This window comes from Lachnellula hyalina, assembly GCF_007821495.1.
Source record: "Lachnellula hyalina strain CBS 185.66 chromosome Unknown contig00151, whole genome shotgun sequence".
In the NCBI taxonomy this organism is placed as follows: domain Eukaryota; kingdom Fungi; phylum Ascomycota; class Leotiomycetes; order Helotiales; family Lachnaceae; genus Lachnellula; species Lachnellula hyalina.
In genome coordinates, this window is record NW_022157265.1 from 57,324 (window position 1) to 77,467 (window position 20,144).

Genomic DNA, 20,144 nt, shown 5'->3' on the forward strand with positions numbered 1-20,144 from the left:
ACTAAATTGATTCATGGAGTATACATATCACTTGGAAGCAAGCTTCTCGGATGTCATCACGTGATCTGTATCAAAACTTCACCTCGGTTGGACAATGCTGGTCACAGAGAGGACGATAATAATGGTCACAGCTAGTATAGACGTGATGGGCATATATTTTGTGTGTATTCAGAGTAGGACAGAGTAGCGTGATGAAGAGATTTATCCCACAGACGCCTATGTAAGCAGCTAAGTCCAACAACCTCCAGGAATAATAACTTGTTTGTCTTGCGAGGAAGAAGTCTGGAAGCTGGTGTGGTGGATATTATAACAGAACCGTTTCAAAGTCAAGTTAAACGGGTGGAGCCTGGATCTATGAGTTGTTAGTGTCAACCCTTGAACGATTGAACCTAGCATTTTCAATTTTGGTACCGACATTGATTCGCAATGGGGGTTTTTGCTCTTCAAAATCAAACTTTATATTTTAAAAGAAGCTTAGGTGAGTCTTCTGGCAGGCCCAGTGCGGAGGTCGTTTGTTCCTGAGCATTAAGATCTTACTCGTTGCTAATAGAGGAACCTAAGATAGACTTATTATTCTTAGTTAGGGAATATGATGCCCATTTTCGGAGATATTTTCCTTTCAGCCCACGTGGAAGGGGACTAACTGTCGTGAATGGACTCAAGATAGAATCAAAGCCCGGATGTTGGCCTTTTGTTCTTCTGCCAAACATTATTATTGTTCCGGCTGAGGAGGTTGAGGCTTTGCAGCCCAGGAGAGTAATTGGGTATAATCCGAATTAATACCGGAGTTGTCCCTTTGGAAATACACAGCACACCACATTCAAATCAAAAGACTGATAATAATGTTTTGGAAGGGTGTAAGTCAAGACAGTTGAAATATGTCTAAAGTATATTGGTCATAGTCATATCATATCGTCACATAAGACGCGATAATAGGGTAAAATTACGAACTACCAGAACTACCCTGTACATATATCAATCTACGTATAATTCACCGAAGCCCGGGTTAACTCCGTCCGTGCGCTCACATTCCATTGCATTGCAGCGGAGGTGGGGCAGCCAATCAAAAGTCGAGAATTATAATCCTGAGACGTCTAGACGTTGTTTCATAGGCTGGTGGGGCGCTTGATTAATAATAGATGGGGGGTCTATTTAGAGAGAGCGGGGTAGAGCTGTTCGACAACCTTCCCTTCTCCGAGTAACACCACCCCCTCGCAGACAAATGTTTCGACGCCCTTTTCCATTTCTTTCTCCAAGAGTCAGCAAGTATAACTACAACTACAATCACAACTATAGCATCCATATTTCCTTCCAAGTACCAATCTCACGTCTTCGACGACAGCAACGAACCATGGCTACTGGCGAATGTCCTATTAAGAAGGCAAACGTTGGAGGTGGAGGAACCCGAAACAATGACTGGTGGCCTGATGAGTTGAAGCTCAACATTCTCCGCCAGCACACAGCTGCTACCAACCCGTACAAGGATTTCGACTATGCAGCTGCCTTCAAGACCCTCGACTACAATGGCTTGAAGAAGGACCTGACGGCATTGATGACCGACTCACAAGAGTGGTGGCCCGCTGACTTTGGCCACTACGGTGGTCTTTTCATCCGAATGGCATGGCACAGCGCTGGTACTTACCGAACTAGTGATGGACGTGGTGGTGGTGGAGGTGGCCAACAGAGATTCGCACCTCTCAACAGGCAAGTCAACTTTCCCGGGGTGGCAATGGCTTGCCCGAAGCTCTAGAACATTTCTACGAAAACACACTTCTTGTATTGAATCATCACTAACTATTGATATCTATAGCTGGCCCGATAACGTATCTCTCGACAAGGCTCGCCGCCTGCTATGGCCGATCAAGCAGAAGTACGGCAACAAGATTTCCTGGGCTGATCTCTTACTCCTCACTGGCAATGTTGCAATCGAGTCTATGGGCCTCCCCACCTTTGGATTTGCTGGCGGCCGTGCCGATCAGTGGGAAGCCGAAGAATCTGTATATTGGGGTGGCGAGACAACATGGCTGGGTAACGACGTTCGTTATTCGGAGGGCAATGAAGGTGTGAAGGGATCTGGCGTAGTTGATGGTGACCAGCACAAGAAAGACCACAGCGACATCCATTCACGCGATTTGGAAGAGCCGCTGGCAGCTGCCCACATGGGTCTGATTTACGTGAACCCTGAGGGTCCTGATGGAGTGCCTGATCCTGTTGCTTCAGCTAGAGATATCCGTAAGTGGTCGAATATTCCACTGCAAGTTGCAACATGAGATTTATTTCCCCTTTCAGAACACTTCTGCAGTTGCTCCTATTCTATACCAGCTCAATACAATACCCAATACTAATATGAGTTTCTCACGTTCAGGCACCACTTTTGGACGCATGGCCATGAATGACGAGGAAACCGTGGCGTTGATTGCTGGCGGCCACTCATTCGGTAAGACACACGGTGCAGGTCCTTCCGAAAATGTAGGCAAGGAACCTCAAGCGGCTGGCCTCGAGAAACAGGGCCTCGGCTGGGAGAGCAAGTTCAAGTCTGGGAAAGGACCCGACACTATTACTAGTGGTCTGGAAGTCATCTGGACCAGTACACCTACGAAGTGGAGCAACAAGTATCTCGAATACCTCTACAAGTATGAATGGGAGTTGACCAAGAGTCCTGCTGGTGCAAATCAATGGACGGCCAAGGGTGCTGATGCCATCATCCCCGATGCCTTCGATCCTAACAAGAAGCACTTGCCGACCATGTTGACGAGCGATCTTGCGCTGCGCTACGACCCAGCTTACGAGAAGGTCTCCCGTAACTTCCTCGAGAACCCAGATAAGCTTGCGGACGCTTTCACCCGTGCTTGGTTCAAGCTGTTGCATCGTGACATGGGTCCACGATCTCGCTGGCTCGGTCCGGAAATCCCATCTGAGGTACTAATTTGGGAGGATCCTGTTCCAGCTGCTAGTCACCCACTGATCGATGACAACGATGTTGCTGCTCTCAAGAAAGAGATCCTGGCAACTGGTGTTGCACCAACTAAATTCATCTCTACTGCCTGGGCGTCAGCTTCTACTTTCCGCGGGGGTGATAAGCGTGGAGGCGCCAATGGTGCTCGCATCCGCCTTGCTCCCCAGAAAGACTGGAAGGTCAATAACCCAAAGCAACTGAGCGAAGTGCTGAGCGCTCTGGAAGGTGTCCAGAAGAAGTTCCAGTCTGGTTCAAAGAAGGTTTCGCTGGCCGATCTCATCGTCCTAGCAGGATCCGCCGCCTTGGAGAAGGCTTCGGGTGTTGCCGTCCCTTTCGCACCAGGCCGCACGGATGCCACACAGGAGCAAACCGATGCTGAGTCTTTCAAGCATCTCGAGCCATATGCCGATGGATTCCGCAACTATGGCAAGTCGACATCACGCGTTCGCGCCGAACAATTCCTCGTTGACCGTGCGCACCTACTTACACTTACTGCTCCTGAATTGACGGTCCTGGTCGGCGGTCTGCGTGCTCTTAACGCCAACTACGATGGATCTTCCTATGGAATTCTCACCAAGCGTCCCGGTAAGCTCACCAACGACTTCTTCGTTAACCTATTAGACCCAAATACCGCATGGAAGACAACCGACAACGAAACCTACGAGGGTACCGACCGCAAGACTGGTGAAAAGAAGTGGACCGCCACCCGCGCCGATCTCGTGTTCGGCTCTCACGCCGAGTTGCGCGCTCTGTCTGAAGTTTACGGCAGCGCGGACGCACAGGAGAAGTTTGCGAAGGACTTTGTGGCTGCTTGGGACAAGGTCATGAGCCTTGATCGATTTGATTTAGCCTCCTCCTCGCCTCAGGGAAAAGCTCGTCTTTGATCCTCTTAATGTGAAGTGGATTTATGGACTTGCTATGATGGAATGAGAATGCACGAAATTGCACGAAACTATGTTGCTTGACTTCAACAAAAAAGCAATCCAATCCTTTTATGAAACAAAAACCTTGTACACCATAAATGTGAACTTAACACCTGGATATATGCGAGGGTTGGAACTCCTAAATGACCTAGAGAACTGACTGAAAGGTGTCTGATATCCAAACGCCTAATATAGATCGTGAGATTTTCTTTGCTTAGCCGCAATTGTAAATGAATCCATCTGACCTCCTATAGCCATCTCAACCTTGACTCAATTTGCTATCAACTTCTATAACTTTTAGTATTTTATAGATTTGACCCTTCATAGCTAAGCTGGCCTGGAAAGCTCTACCCACCCCTGCTTAATCCTTGAAATATTAGAATTCTAGCTGGCGTACGCCTATTAGAATCAGGTTAGGTAATAAACGAAAGCAAATTTGAGGATAAACTCCTGGGATTATGGCGGTGGGAACCTTCTTGCTCTCCTCTACCTATGGACGGCATAGGAGTTCTGATACGCTGTAACTGCGTGGTAGGTATTTTACTTATATGTTTCGCTCAAAAGAATAGCGGGTTGCCATTTTGGGAGTGCGGAGACAATAGTGTAGCTATAGACTGGGATGTGTCGGAGATGGTGATGTGTGGATATTCTTGGTGCGGATGTTCTAGGCACGGATATTCCAGGCGCGGATATTCCAGGTCATGAAGTTCCCTGGCGTACTCGTTGCGGAGTTCTCTGTTGACGGACTGTAACGGCGAATAGGCGCGGGTGGATGAAGGCTCTTGGTGTAGATTTGGAAGGTGTGGATAGGTGCTATCCTTATATACTACAAGGTTTTGTTGACGAGTACGGGAAATGGGACTTGGAATTGGTTGGGCCAATTGAGGTGCTGGCAATGGGTTTGAATGGGGCGTTAGAGGTCGACGTGGAGTCAATGATTCTCGACCGTTTTGAGTGTAGTAGGGGGGATGGTGACTTGGACGTTGAGATAGTGGTCTTGAATATGGCGAATACTCATTCTGGGTACTGTCGTAAGTCTGACTTGAAATATTTCGGTTGAATGACAATGAATTGAGGCTGCGAGCTTCGAGTTTTGATTGATCCCCTCCACATTGTATAAATCCTGCAGCTTGAGCAGAAGGGCAGAATGGATCTGAAGATGACTGACCAATTTCAAGCAGCTGTTGACTTGGTATAGGTACAAGAACACGGGAGTCTTGTAAGTCGGAGCATGTCTTCGTGATGACGGACGTTTTAGGAGGAACAGGTGTTCGCAATTGTGTAGATATATGTTGACTGAATACCAACTTGGAAGACCCCGAGCCACCGGTTTGATCCGTGGCGATAGTGGAGACAATACCATGTTGAGGTACTAAAGACATTTTTTGCCGTTGGCTCTGCACAAGACCTTGCTGTTGATACTGAGTAATAGAATCGGTTGTTTTTTTAATCAGTTCACAGCCTGGAGATTTCCACCGACTCTTAGAGTCGGACGTTGCTTCAATTACTGCAATGTCTTCTGAGTCTCCAAGGATATCGGCTCCTTTTTCGGTTCCATTGGCCCTGGAGGAACCATCAAAGTTGGCTATATTTTGCACCGCTTGACCCTTCACTTCAAGTGATTGTAAAGTCAGTTCCTCCGTTTTCGGTATTCGTTGAAAAGGGTTGATAGGCGTTCTCGTCACATCGGTTGAATCTTTTTTCCGCGAGTGCGCAAAAGTGTGCTGTGTTCGACTTACTTTTTGTGCTCGTTCAGCCAATATTCCAGGTGATACCAGTAGTGCTTTTACTTCATGAGGAGTGTCACAGAGGGCATTGACCAGAGAATATGCCAACTTTGATGGGTCATTCCCAATGCATGGGATGGGTCTGCACCATGCTCAAGAAACAACTTAACAACTGAAAGCCACATCGCCACAGTACTCTCCGGTTCTCTGTTGCAGAGAAGGAGCCAAAGGGACTCTAGAACAAGATCCCATGCTGTGGTTCTTTGATATACCTCATCGACTCGAGCTCCACAGCGTAGGAGTAGCTCAACCATGCCAGTATTGACTCTCAAGTCGCGCATGCATAGGTCATTCTCAGAAGAAACGGCGTATTGCAACAAAGGCCGGCCAGCCCTCTTGACCAGCCAGGGTTTCAGCTTGAGCTTCTCCTCGACGTAAACATAGAGTCCGGTTTTGATAGCTAAAGTAAGAAAGGAGTTCTGGTGCACGTGAGCATCTTTACCAGAGCTCATTCTATTAGATGACGTAGTCCAATTGCATGGAAGCTCTGAGAAGTCTTCAACGTGATTGTTGCACACTCGATCAAGCTCGTCCAACATCATTACCTGTGGCTCTATCGTAGCCGTTTCTTCATTCTGTGCGAAGGCTATAGCACGTTTTCCAACATGTTGAAGATCGGAAATCCGATCTATCAAATCCGTCGGAAAAGGCAGCACCCGTTTGATGTAGAGCATTTGAGCTTGCACCAAGGCGACTCTTGGAGCAAATCTTTTGCCAGAAGTTGGCCTCAGCACAATTCTCCAAATTTCCGGAAGTTCTAGGAAGTCACGGACGGTCCGATGTAGGTACGATAACCTCGCATCGGTGAAACTTCCATAAGCGTTCACACCACTACACGTTTCAATCAAACCTCCACATCTCGTTCGAAGCCAAGTTTCAATTTGAGCCTCGCGCTCGAGGAGCTCTTCCATCCAAAGTTGACGGGTCGGCTCCCTAATAACGGCGCGGAAATCTAGCTCTTCAGCAAATGAAAGCTCAAGACTTGTCAATGACCTATCACTGTTTTGAGCTTCAGCGAATATCTGGAAGATTCTCGAAGATTGCTCAAGATAAACCGGCTCCAGACGGCGAAGTATATGGCTAAATAAGTCCTCGAGTGATGGCGGTAAGAGTCTCAGTCTCAGTTGAAGATCGTGTATTCCATCTGATTGCCTCAATCCACGAAGCATTGACAGAACAACCAGTTTCACCCAGAGAAAGACGCCGTCGGCTTTGTTCACAATCTCGAAGACGAGCATCTCTGCCTCCTGAGGCTTTTGTTCTCGAAGGATTTGCATGTGCGTATTGGTCCCAAGCTCATCATTAATATAGGACTCGATATCAGAAAAAGTAAGGTCTTGAAGACGTAGGCTCTGGCAACTCTGAAAGGCGGCCACAAAATCGAAAAGTGGTCGACTCGAAAGGCAAACTTTCACGCTCGATGATTGCGATATCTTTGTGAAAGTTTTAATGACGTCAAAATAATCGCCCTCATATTCATCAAGCCCGTCAACAAATAAGCAGAATTTTAGTCCATTACTCTGGGTGCACACTAAACGATCGAAAGCTTCAGAAAGCCTTGGTAATGTCCAGGATATGCGCTCCATATCTTCGATTATGAACAGCGGTTTGCTCATCTTATCAATCCAAATCTCTGGGAAAATATCGGGTAGCAGGGACTCACACTGCCGCAGTGCTTTGAATAAGAGCGCACGAAGTAGGCCGGCATGTGAGCGTTGCTCAGCCGTTCCGCTGTTCCAAAAGTAATGGGCTGCTTGGATAAGTCGCTGTTCTCCAGCCCAATGCCTGAGAAGGTCTTTTGTTCGAGTGTCACTGGAAACATATTTCATAAGGGTCGACTTTCCAGAAGCTGCCTTTCCGTTCATCCAGTATATCCCTGTTCCAGTCGAAAGCCATTTCGGAAAGTTGGCCCACATCCTTTCTTGGCTTGTGCCCTCAAAAATCCACCCGAAAGTTCTCTTATGTGCTGATTCAATTTCCTCGCATCTATCATCCATGGTTTGGAATCGGAGACTCTCCAAAATGAGATTAGAGACCAATTGGCGCTTCGTGGGGTTTTCGTCATCGCCATCGTCTCCACTGATTCCTCCTATCCGTCTAGATGGTACTCCCGCCCATTCATTGTGAATAATTGCTATGATCTCCTTCCTAGTCTGGTGATGTTGAGCTTCAACGATTCGGGTCGCTTTATCTTGATCGTGTCTCAAGAAATTCGTATGATCAGACAGGGCTTTTTGCTGCTCTCGTATCAATTGGTCTGCTAGCGCTCTTGTGCTGCTTTCTAAGCTCAAAAACCCGGCGTTGGATCTAATAGCCTGTAGGTCGATGCTTTCTCTGTTAGGAACGTTAGCGGATAATGTTTGGAATAATTGTGTAAACATAAAACCTTTAGGAACAAACTTACCTTAGAGAGACCAACACACTGAGACTAAGTTCCTGGCGTATAGCCTGCAAACGTGATTTGATTTCATCTACTTGGCTTTGCTTGAGAGAGCTCTTGAGAGCCTGCTGAAACGTCTTCCATTTTCGATTGGAACCCGGCTGTACTTTCAAGTGATCGAGGAGTGTCAGCAACTCCCTGGCTACCGCTGAGCATTTCGTGGTCAATTGGATCAATTCGACCTCGGGTTCTGAGGTTGCCTCTACTGTGTCGCCTCGTCGCGACACTGCAGACACATTAAGTCTCCCGCTCAAATCGCGTAGGTTCTTCGTAGCCGCTTCTAGATCATTGTTTTCTATTGATGCGCCGTCTACCGAAACATAGATTTCGTGCCCCTTGGCAAGGAGTTTGCTGCTAAAGTCGACGAACTGAACAATCGTGGCAGCTAACGACAAGGCTGTCAAAGCCTCGAGCACCATTGCAAGTAAGGTTTACAGAGATTAAGTATCGATGAGACGAAAAGTAAAAGCTTAGACTGTAGGTTGATTGCGACAAGCTCATGGGTGGGTTTGTTTTGAGACAACCAGAAGAGCAAAGGGACGGCAGTGGGTGATGGCTACCTGATTTGGGTATTCTCGCGGCGTTGAGGTATCACAAGTAGAAGAGGCTGAGATCAAGAGCTGCAGGGTTTGGTAGGGTCGAAGCAAAAAGGCGAACCGCCATAGGTCGCTATGAAGAGTCATTCCTGGTAAAATCCAAAACATAATTGAAACTGATAATACAATTTCACATAACAAGACTCTTAAACTTTGTTATCTGTACTACTAGGTATTATGTTCTTCGTTTGACAAAGTAGCTTGAATGTTATGTCGACAGAAGTATATTATACCAGCCAAGAACTAAAGAAAATCAAGTTTTAGGATTTTTCGACACTTTATTACAGCTTACTGTCTGCGTACTGGCAACACGGATAGACTAGATAGCTCCGTTGGAGGAGGTGGTGGTCGTTGGGAGTGGCCCATAAAAGGCCTCATACTAGTGACTGGCGCATGTTTTAGAAGGGGTGAACTCGCTTGGATTTTAAGGGGTAAGCTGCCGATTCGGCTTTACGTGGCAACATTAGCTCTCCAACGTGTCCTCCCAATCAACTAACGTATGTTCTTCCATCTCCTTCAAGTTTCTTTGTACAAACTCTTCCATACCATCTCTCTTCTTGAGAGAGCAGCTTCAGCGCCTCTTCCTACCCGGGTTTTGCGAAGAACCTAGGATTTGGGTTTATAATCAGCCAGAAAACCACATCGAAGGCCCAGCACTTCCGTGCGGCATAGGCTACCAAAAAATCCCCTGTCTCTCAGCTCTCCTGCATTCGCACTGATAGTCGCTCGTCCTCTCAGTTGCCCTGTACTGATCATTGAGTTCTCTCTCTCTTTGAGTGCTTCTAAAAATATTTTCAACTTTGGTTCGTATTCCTTCGCCTAGTCTAATATTCCACTGGATGAGGATTGTCTGGGATGTTGGAATATGTTTGTAGTCGGTGATTCGTCCGTCGTTACTGAAGGGGGACTTTAGCGTTGGAGTGCTATCTGTTGTCACATAAGAATAAATTGCATTTCGAATTTCAACCTTTTCTCTTTCTACGCGTGCAGCCGCGATATTGATTTCAGATTCTATAAAGCTATCTATAATATCTTCTACCTCTAGCAATGGTATTTATGCAGCAATGCTTTAAGAATTACACAAGGTATATCAACTCGATATATAAACACGGGGGAAAACACAGCAAGTGCAGCGAAGAAAAAAACCTCGAAAGGTCGGACATCTGGTATCTTGAAAAACAATGCAACCTCTAAATGCGCAGCATCACTAAGCACTTATGCAAAACGACAATGACGAGTAATGGGGCTCGACTCTACTCCAGTCTCAATGATCGCCAATCAGAGGGTGGGGACCTGGCCGCTCGTGTGGCTTATCCTCTCGTCCATCTTGCCAACTGGTACAATTAATGCAACGTTGCGCCTATACGCATGGTTAGCACATCAATCCCAACGACCAAGACTAAACAACGCCGAAACCGCAGAGGTATTGGGAAAGCATGAATGAAAACGGCCATACCCTTGAGCTAATCTTCTTGCGACAATACTTGCACTTGACCATGTGCTTAATGATCGGATCACTTTTCGTCCCGGACAAGTCGTACAGGGCCGCGACGAGATACAAAGCCAAGCCGACGCCGAGGAAGTTGATGAGTTTGTTGACGAAAGCTCTGTATTGAACAATTAGTCAATTCCGGTGAAGTCGTGATAGTGTAACTTTACCCGTATGCCATTACTACAGCTCCGTCACTCGTTGCTTGGTCAAGCGTGTTGTAGCCATGGCCATCAGTCTGATTGTACATCGGGCCCCTCCTCAGGACCGCGAATTTCTCATCCAGGTTCCGATGCACAAACGGGAGAAGCGATAGTGGCGGGAGGAGAATCTCTGAGACGAAGGAAGTCACGACCGTTGTGAAGGCAGCTGCGATGCTATGTCACGGGATGATGTTACAAAAGGGGCTGCAAGTGGGAGAAACTGAAGCGAGATGTCGCATATTAGGGAAAGAGGGGATAAAGAGCAAACAAGGAGGGGGAATATATGGGATAGCTTACATTAAGCCCACGGCAACCTCTATCACATTGTCTTGCAGCGCAAAATCCGCAAATCCTTCCCACATCATCCTAGCGCCGCTAACGACGACTTCTCCGCCATGGGACAGGAGTTCTTGACTGTCTTCCAAGCGGATAGGCATGGTGCTGTGATTATCTTCTCGTCCTTTCCTTGATGCCCTTCGATCGTTTGAGTCGTGAGACCTGTGGAGTTGCAATTTTGGAGGAATCTGTAGATGTTTCAAGTCAAGTTGCTGTGAATCCTGAAGGAGAATAGATAGGGGTAAGTGCACGTGACTGATTGGCGTGGAGTGTGGTGTTTTAAGCTTCGGGCTCGGGATTTCTTGTCACTTCGCAAATTGTGTGCACCCAATAATAATGATATCAATGCAGTGCAATGTGACCAACAATCGTGTGGGTCAGTTCCCAGGAACGATCTGGTGAATTGTTATACAGTACCTCTGTGGATGCGATAGCTACCTACCTATGGAATCAACATCCGTTGTGGCGGAGTGCAGTGCAGCTCAATTACTTCGAAGTATTTGTTTAGCGGCCTCATTTGTGAGGGTGAGTCACGACCTGCGATGAGTCGAGGAGCATCATTTTCTGTTTTCGACTCAACGCTCGAGCGAATGAGGAAGGTACGGGTAGCAATAGTAAGGAGGAGGAAAACTTCCAAATACAAGTACAAGTATTCCTTTCTTTCCTTTGTTCCCTTCTCAAATTCGCTTCACCCATCTCGAACATAACAGGCCAACCCAATCTCTTTCCATTCATACCGCAGGAGCATAGTTCTACTGGAGCAACTTTCACATCCCTCATCCAGAGTTCTATCGTATTAAACATGGACGGGACATCGGCAACTAGCACGGGTGTCACGGGAGCTGAGCATACTTGCACCACGTGCCTTGCGAGCTTCGACAACAAAGAGACGAAAAGAGCACACATGCGAGAGGGTTGGCAGTAGGTATCATTTGCGGAGAACAATGTAATCAGAATTGTTGATACAAATAGCGTCTACAACCTCAAACGCCATATCGCCTCACTGCCTCCTATTTCAGCAATTGTATTTGAACGACAAGTACAAACTTTAGATGCCAAGAACGATGACACGGAGGCATCTCCATCGTTTGAGCAGTCGTGTGTTGCTTGCGAGAAACACTACACAAACCGGAAAACGTGGCAGGCGCATCTGAAATCCCGAAACCATATTGAGAAATCCGCTGCATTTAATTCAATAGCGCCGGTTGTGTCTGACGAGCTCCCTCTACTGAATGACCTCTCGTTGAACAATCAAGAGGCGGAAGAAGAAAGTCTCAACCCAATGGAGTGTTTGTTTTGCAACGTTAAGTCCGTGGCCTTGGATTCCAATATGATGCATATGTCTCAGGCACACAGCTTCTTCATCCCCGATATCGAATACCTCATCGACCTGGAGTCGCTCCTCGGCTACCTTTCAGTTGTCATATCAGTGTTTCACGAGTGTCTATTTTGCGGGAGTTCGAAAACCTCCAAATTCGCAGTTCAAGATCACATGCGTGCGAAAGGCCATTGCAAAGTAGATTTCGATGACGATGAGCATGATTTGAAGCAGTTCTACGATTTTTGTGGCGATGATGATGAAAATGGCGAGGAGCGCGAGCCAGAAGTGACTTTGGTTCCTGACGAAGACGAGCTTCGTTTGCCATCGGGGAAGATTCTTGGGCATCGCTCGAACACTCGCCAGTTTCGTCAGCATCACATCAATCGTTCGGCATCCGCGAGCTCCTCATTGCAGCAATTGCTACCCTCAGCTGAAGCTGAACCTGGAATTGAACCAGGCCCCAGTTCAAGAGATCGGAGCTTGGCCTTGAGAGCTGGCACTTCCACCAGCTTGATTGGGGTGCCAGAGCTCCAACAACGAGCTTTGATGGCGGTTGAGCACAAAATGTTAAAAATGGAAACAACAGCAAGGAATGCGTATCAACACATACTGGAGAGAGGCGGAAATAAGCAGAAACGATTCAAGGTGCGCTCCATCGGCAAAAAGCAGGGTGGCTTAGAAAAAAGGCTCGGCTAATTAACTGTTACCACAGGCCGACGCTCCGGGTCGAACCAATGGATGAGAAGCGCAGAGCGAATGAAATGGTGGATACGGTCCGAAGACCATCGGCAGTTGTCAAAAAGACCTTCGATACTGTGAGAATAGTAACACCACGTTTCTGCAGGGAAAAGGTGGCCTATAGAGTGTCTTGAAGCAGGCAGACTGAGTGCTATCACCAGGTTTTGAAGTTGCCGAAAGGGGCAATACAATGCATTTAGAATGGCTATATATTGAGTAAGCTCTTAGATACAACAAAGGAACTAATCCTGCGAATACGGATTCAGGGGCAGTTGCTCAGCACCAGTTCAAGGCTTGATCGGCCGAAACTCTAGCTAGCACCCGAAACAATTAAGCGAGCAACAAAGGGGTTCCAGAATGTATCGTACAGTACTAAAGTAAAACAGTAGCTTACCCTCTTCTTCTGATCTGTGAAATTCCAAGGTAACAAGTCTCATAGTACTGTAGTAAATCCTCGGCAAAATATCGAAAGTAAACGCGACGAGAGTCGCAAGACCAGGAATTCTAGAGGTTTAGTCGTAGCATAACGCAGAAGTACGGGGTGCCGGAGCAAAAGATTTCTGACCGTCCGTCCCCCTTTTTCATTTCAAAAACGCAACCCGATTGATTTGATCAATCAATCCCCCGACATCCCGCCACTTAAGAAACCAATATAAATAAATACATACATACATACATACAAACGACAGCTTACCCTTTCTACTCCATACATTAATCAAACACACCATCACGACCTGCAGAGGAAATCAGTGGTTTATGTGTCGGTGATGGACTGGACTGGATCGAGTCGATTCCCTAGACATTTTGTGCAATGGGGAATCATAATATCTAGGTATTGCCAGTCTGCAAAGCAAAGGGGACTAAAAGATACATGTTTATGGGAATACGCTCAAATGATCCGCAATGCAAGAATGATCAACTCCCCACCAGCAATGGTTTTCCTACAACGCCAACATAAACTCCAGTTCCACTTGCACCTCGCTGCTATCTCTATCTACACGCCCAATTCCACTTAACCCAACTCACTACCACTTCTTAGCCACCATTCCGTTCGGCGGGTGCGTCTCGACCGGCGCATCCTTCACATCATCCCAAACCGTATTAAGCGACGTGCCATTACTCTCCTGGTAACTCTTCAACATTGCACGTTGCGAATCGGGGGTCGCGTTCTTGTAGATCTTCTGGAAGAAACTCTGCATTGGATCGAGGTCCTCATCATCATCCTCTGATTTTGTGACGACTTTGTCCCAGTCCACGCCGGGATGAAAGGGGTGTCGTGGACGGGGAAGGGGCTCACCGGGTTTGACGCCATAGTGGGCGCGGAGGGCCTCTTCTTCAGCGGGAGTGAGGGGGTTGGCAGCGGAGTTTTCTTCTGCCTTAAGGGCCAACTCTTTTAACTGTGCTTTGGTCCAGACGAGGGGTTCTTCGGGTTGGGTGTCTTCAGGAGCGGGATATATCTCGGACCATTTGCGGCCTTGGTCCTGCTTTACAAGAGTAATCTCCAGCTTATGGGGCGTGATTCTGAAGGTGCTCTTTTCAGCGTCGATCTTTTGGTGGAGTGGGGTGGCGTTGTATTCATAATCGCAGTTTGATGCTTCGACTGGGAACTTGACTAGGAGCTGGTTTAACCATCGTTAGCCCAGAACTGAGAGAGAACAGAAGTTCAAATGCGTACCTGACCCTCCTCAAACTTTACCGTAGTACGTTCCTTCGGAATCCCCTTGCAGAGAATCTCAATCGTGACACTCGTACCAGTCTGATACCACTCGACACGAATATTATCATACGCTGTAGTCGCCGGCTTCACTGCAGCAGCAACAGGCTTCGCCACAGCAGCACCGGACTCCTCCCTAACCGCCTCCTTTCCCTTTCCGCTCCCTTTAGACTTGTTCTCTTCCTTCCCAGTCTGCTGTTTAATCCCATCAATATCTTCACTCTCCGTGTACACTGGCTTCTCCACAGCAGTAACCTTATTACACTCCGCCGCCTCCCCGCCCGCCCTCTCCCAATCCGCCGTAACTTTGGCCTGCCACATGCCTAACCCGCGTTCGTTCTCATTGAACTGGCGCGTCCAGATCAAGCACATGCGTGCATTTCCATACTCGCCCAAGCCATAGTATGCAACTGCGCGGCGGAAGTGCGCGGTTGCGATGAGTTCCTTACGACCGCGAGCGGTGGCCGATTGATGTGCGTGCTCGGCATCTTTGAGGGCTCGGGCATAGGCACCGGTGCGTTGGTAGGCAGTGGAACGCTGTATTAGCCAGAGGGGAGAGATGGGGCTAGATACGGTGGAGTTGATGGCGCGGGTGTAATGGGCAATTGCGGCGGGGTAGTCCTTGGAATCAAGAGCCTTTTGGCCATTGTTCGCTGCGGTGGTCATGGTAGGTGGGATGCTTCAGTGTTGTGTGATGTGTAGAGGTGTTGGGGTGGCGAGAAAGTATTTGTATGTTGAATGCTTTTGTTTGTCGAAAGGAAGAGAAGTAGCAAGTTGATGCGAGAAAGGCTCAGCCTCGTCTTGAATTCTGCCACTCACCGCCTTTGGAGCTACAAACCCATGTGAGGGGAGGGGTTTCAGCTACCTTGGTACCTTAGGCTAGGAGAGTGGATCGAAGTCATTTTTATGTGAATTGGGTAACGTTTAATACGAAACGGCATTTGTAATTTTCCTTGATATTATGAACATATTTCGAGAATGTCCCTTTTTCAGCATCTTATTACTACCCCTTCTCGCCCTTCACATATTACGGAAGCGCAATATCCCCATATCGTTTCGCAAACATACCCAACGCCTTCATCGGGAATATGAACTTGTAATTTGGGTACGAAATCATGCAACTCTTATTGAAAACCCCCTCAATCGCCTCCTGCAACCACTCACCATTAGGCTGCTGCCTACTCATAATGAGCTTTAGTGCTTTTTCAATCGGAACACGATCCGGATAATGGGCTTCGAGTAGGGCAATGCAGGACCAAGCTGTCATGACGACTTGGGACCCGCTTGGATGTTCGGTGTATATTCCTCGTTCACAGGACTATTCTCTGTTAGTTGTTACAAGGTAGAAATTATGTTAGACTTACGCGATAGCTCTCTGACCATCCTCCGTCATCTCGTTGCTTGGAGATGAGGAACTCGCAACCTTTGCGGACATGCTCGCTATTCTCATACGTCTCGCCAATACTAGCAAGACTCTCGAGGGCAAACATTCCAGCATAGGTGAAGCAGATTCCCCAACTTCCGTACCAGCTGCCATCAGGATATTGTGCGCGTCGGATGTAGCGAATTGCTCGTTCCTTGAAAGATTTGATATCTGCAGCTCTGTATTCTGGATAATATTTGGTGAAGAGAGAAAGTGCTGTGACGACTGCTGTTGTACACTCTGGGTAATCATATTCGATCATGATCCGACCGAAGACCTCAGCAGCATTCAGTATTTCCAATTTATCGGAGCCTCGTGTTGGTTCGTAGGATGCGCATCCGCCGGATTTGTTCTGATATGTGAGCAGGGTATCGATGGCATCGAAGATTCTCTGGTCTTCGAGAAGGGTTGGGTATCCAGGAGTCCTCTGTAAAACAAGTACCGCCTTAAGTGCTTCCGAAATACAATCACTGACTGCATAACCTTGGTCCTTGTTGCTAAAACCCCAGGCCCCCTTTCGCTGCTGTCTGTAACAGATGGCTTGATCGTCAACGTTCTCTCGAATTTGCTGATCATCAAGGAACTCCAAAGCTTTGGTTAACATCGGCTTCCATTTTGGATCCTCCGCCATATCAGCATCCATCACTGACTGAATCAAGAACGCTGTGTCCCAGCATTGAACTCCATTGGTGCCGTTCATTAACATGCCTTCTTCTTTGACCCATAAGAAATCCGCCATTCGTTCTCGATGTCGTTGTACAGAATAAGCCTTTGGACCTTCCTGAATGTAACAGGCGAGGAAGTTCATCGGGCCATTGACAGGTCCAAGATTAGAAAAATCCGTATTCTTATCCTCCATCTGAATCAATTTGAATACCCAGTCCTCCGCTTTCTGTTTCAAAGACTCCACTCTAAAGTACGGGTAAACATTCGAGATAACCCAGAACCCCGTCTTCAACAGCCAACTTTTCGGATGGTAATCATCCTTCTCATGAATAGTATTTCGATTTGCATCCCAATTGATCTTATCATACGACTCCGTAAACAACTCTTGGCGCAGTTGTAAAATCAGCGGTGTGATCTTGCCACTCCAGCGCTTCGACCATATAAAACTCATAGGTAAAAATACCATGCGCATATGAATCCACCATCTCCACGGATGAAAGGGGACCCAATCAGGCAAGAGCCAGAATTCTGGCGGTACAGGGTTCACGATATCCCATTGACAGACCCCAAGAACGCTGAGCCAGAATTTCGCCCAATGAGGAGCTTTCGTCGCGCCGCCCATCTTGTGTAAAGTGCCCCTAGCCTTGATCATTCTGGGTTCCTCTTCGCTCACGCCGAGGAGACGCAGGGCTGTATAGTTCATGGATGTTCCGAAGACGGTACTCTCTCCTTCAATGTGTAGTCCCCAGCCACCATCGTCGGGATTGGCGCGCGCAAATAGGTAATTCTTCATTTCTGTAGCGACATGGGAGGGAATCGGTGTCTCTGTGACGGACCAGGTTACAATGAGGCCGGGGATGAGGAACATTGGTCCTCCATATTCGCAGCCCCAGTTTCCAGGTGGAAGTTGGAGGTGTTGGAAGAATTCGAGGCCATTCTTTACGGAATCGAGGGGTGTCTTCGCAGTTGGGAGATCGGGGAGATCCTGTGAGGAGTTAGTAGAGATGTATATCATTGAAAGGAGAACATACCATGGGCAGGCCTAGGAAATATTTGTCTGCGAGGGATTGAGGCCATTCTTCAACGTCTTCTTTATCTTCGAGGTAGTGCCATGTGTGCCTACCAGCCTCATCCAACATGCGCCATCGAGTGTAATCCGTACGCTCTTGGAGCTTGGGTCTTTTTGAAGCCGAAGTGTCGTTGACTTCCGAGTCGATTGACCTCTTTTCTCCAGTCTTGCCATTCTCATAGCTATTGCCAGAGCTGACTGAAGCTTCTTTGGGTTTCTCCATTATCTTGTACGATTGTAGGAACTGTCGATGGCAGCAAATGCAGGGGCTGAATTCAGTGAAGTGAAGCTCAGATGTTGGCTTGGCTTGGTATGACAGGGATCTTGCGGGAGGAGCCGAGGCGGAGATGCCCTGACTAGGTAGGAGGTAGACTGACCTTGGATTCTGACGTTTGAACAACAACTCTACAAGATTCGACCAAATTGCGAATAAGTGAGGTTTGATCCAGGAAATGCTTCACAGCTTATTCACATGACTCGCTATGGACTTTGATCTCCATTCCGGATACTTAGCAGACCCTCAACCGCCTCTCCCCCAGACTTTGCTCTCAAACTTACCAAACAGCTCACTTACACCCCAAACAGCAATTTCCAGGCCCAATGGCAAATCTCCCACCGCCTCTGGACCCAGTCCAACTACTCGGAACTCACCCGGCGCCGTCATCTCCAAAATTGAAGCCATCTTTGAGGCTATGACGGATTGCCTTCTGGGCGAGAAGAGCGAGCTTGTGATTCAATTGAAGACGAGGACGAGTAAGACAGAGGCAACATCTGATGGTGATGGCAATGATGAGAGTGCGCCGTCGACTAGAAAGAAGGCAAAGCCTGACACTAGGACCTTCACTTTTCCCAGCAAGTCGCCTCGGGAAGTGTGGAAATTCAGTGGGTTTGGACCGATACCGATGACCTACCTACTGGAGCTGGACGGATGTCTAATTTATTGGGTATAGCTGCTTTACTCCGGATTCTTGAACTTTCTCATGAGGCTCTTGTTACTGGCATCGTGACTACGAAAAGGTTTTATCTCTATCTTCTGTCTTGTCTGTCTTCTTGTTCTTTCCTCTACCGCGTTTGCCACCATTTTCAATTTGTTTTCGATTTTGAATTCCATATTTCTTCCTCTCATCAGATATGCAGCATCGCCGACCGTCTTACAGTCCTGCTGATACTCGGACAGAGACATGTACTATCGGGACTCGGAGCTTTTCATCAAACAAGCTGTTGTCGACCGATATGTCGACGATATTGCGTACACCTTGGGAGTTACTCGAGATGCTCTCAACGTGGTACGTCTATATTCGCCATTTTTCTACGTCCGCGATAGTATTTTCACACTCTCTTTCAGGTTGCAGCTGCGAAGGGTCTTGTGGTTGGTTCTTTCGCCATCACTAGGAAGGACACATCTGTCGTTGACTACTCTTCTGAGCCCGAGGGTGTCTTGATTCCGAATGTAAAAGAGATCGCGGATATCAATCTTGATGAAGTTCGATGGATCTTGGTGATCGAGAAAGAAGTACGGCCTTGTATTGTCTTATCTCTTGTTATTAATTATTATAAACCGTTAACCATACCAGGCCACGTTCCGCACACTTGCATCAAACCAGTACTGGAAAGACTCACTAGCAGGAAAGGGGATACTGATCACGGTGAGTCGACTGTATCTACTTTCAATTGTCCTATTGCACTCTCCTAACCCGTATGTATCCAAGGCAAAAGGCTACCCCGACGTCCAAACCCGCCAATTCCTCCGCCTGCTCTACACGTCCTTTCCCGAACTCCCCATCCTATGTCTCGTCGACCACGACCCCGACGGAATCGGCATCATGTCAACTTACAAGCACGGCTCCATCGCACTCGCTCACGAATCCGCTACTCTAGCAGTCTCCTCCGTCCAATGGCTCGGAGTGCGAAGCAGTGATTTCATGGGGGGCTATGAAGAGGTTGAGGCAGTTGGATTGTTAAAGTTGACCGAGAGGGATAGGAGGATCGCGGCTAAGATGCTGGAGAAAGGTGGTGGGTATGTGGATGTGGAATGGAAGAGGGAATTGAGGGTTATGCTGATGTTGAATGTCAAGGCTGAAATTCAGGTATTGGGGAATGCGGAGGCGCTGGGGAAGTGGCTTGATGGCAAGTTGGTCGATGCTGTAAGGATTGAGTGAGTGGAGATTTGCTATACCATACGATATTATGCTTCTGTACAGCTACCTTACCTAGCTTTATTATCTACTTTCTACTGCGATCCTCCTCTCGCACTCCATTACCAGTACCTCGGCCACTGCCACGGCCATTGCCACTGCCACTAGGTACTCTGTCCCACTTTCATCTTACAAGCATGGCGCTTAATTAATTTGTTCATAGCCATGAACATCATTCCATCCACCGCACACGTCCCAAAACATCCCATGACTTCCATCCCATCCTCACCCCTCCCTCTTAACCCCAATCATCTCCCCCGCCCCCAATCCCACCCCCCTCCTTCAACA

General features: G+C 47.7%; 7 protein-coding genes across 7 annotated transcripts; 3 read left to right on the forward strand and 4 right to left on the reverse strand.

Annotated features, from left to right (window-relative positions):
* Positions 1-1,351: 1,351 nt before the first annotated feature.
* katG (Catalase-peroxidase) lies at positions 1,352-3,840 on the forward strand (the record flags this gene model as incomplete). The annotated part of the gene is made up of 3 exons (XM_031151869.1): positions 1,352-1,634; positions 1,705-2,232; positions 2,366-3,840. 3 exons carry the CDS (start codon positions 1,352-1,354, stop codon positions 3,838-3,840), a joined length of 2,286 nt encoding a protein of 761 aa, XP_031002791.1.
* Positions 3,841-5,665: 1,825 nt separating this feature from the next.
* Positions 5,666-8,525, reverse strand: LHYA1_G006937 (uncharacterized protein; the record flags this gene model as incomplete). Its single annotated transcript, XM_031151870.1, has 2 exons — positions 5,666-8,000; positions 8,071-8,525. 2 exons carry the CDS (start codon positions 8,523-8,525, stop codon positions 5,666-5,668), a joined length of 2,790 nt encoding a protein of 929 aa, XP_031002792.1.
* Positions 8,526-9,966: 1,441 nt separating this feature from the next.
* andL (Anditomin synthesis protein L) lies at positions 9,967-10,831 on the reverse strand (the record flags this gene model as incomplete). The annotated part of the gene is made up of 4 exons (XM_031151871.1): positions 9,967-10,062; positions 10,159-10,309; positions 10,362-10,568; positions 10,692-10,831. 4 exons carry the CDS (start codon positions 10,829-10,831, stop codon positions 9,967-9,969), a joined length of 594 nt encoding a protein of 197 aa, XP_031002785.1.
* Positions 10,832-11,532: 701 nt separating this feature from the next.
* Positions 11,533-12,747, forward strand: LHYA1_G006939 (Cytoplasmic 60S subunit biogenesis factor; the record flags this gene model as incomplete). Its single annotated transcript, XM_031151872.1, has 2 exons — positions 11,533-11,651; positions 11,703-12,747. 2 exons carry the CDS (start codon positions 11,533-11,535, stop codon positions 12,745-12,747), a joined length of 1,164 nt encoding a protein of 387 aa, XP_031002786.1.
* A 1,067-nt stretch (positions 12,748-13,814) lies between these two features.
* SGT1 lies at positions 13,815-15,169 on the reverse strand (the record flags this gene model as incomplete). The annotated part of the gene is made up of 2 exons (XM_031151873.1): positions 13,815-14,408; positions 14,465-15,169. The coding sequence occupies 2 exons, from the start codon at positions 15,167-15,169 to the stop codon at positions 13,815-13,817; spliced, it is 1,299 nt and encodes a 432-aa protein (XP_031002776.1).
* Positions 15,170-15,530: 361 nt separating this feature from the next.
* ERG7 (Lanosterol synthase) lies at positions 15,531-17,884 on the reverse strand (the record flags this gene model as incomplete). Its single annotated transcript, XM_031151874.1, has 3 exons — positions 15,531-15,821; positions 15,868-17,577; positions 17,624-17,884. 3 exons carry the CDS (start codon positions 17,882-17,884, stop codon positions 15,531-15,533), a joined length of 2,262 nt encoding a protein of 753 aa, XP_031002775.1.
* Positions 17,885-18,143: 259 nt separating this feature from the next.
* On the forward strand, positions 18,144-19,820 carry rec12 (Meiotic recombination protein; the record flags this gene model as incomplete). Its single annotated transcript, XM_031151875.1, has 6 exons — positions 18,144-18,543; positions 18,612-18,678; positions 18,839-18,947; positions 19,007-19,174; positions 19,236-19,307; positions 19,371-19,820. The coding sequence occupies 6 exons, from the start codon at positions 18,144-18,146 to the stop codon at positions 19,818-19,820; spliced, it is 1,266 nt and encodes a 421-aa protein (XP_031002774.1).
* Positions 19,821-20,144: the final 324 nt, after the last annotated feature.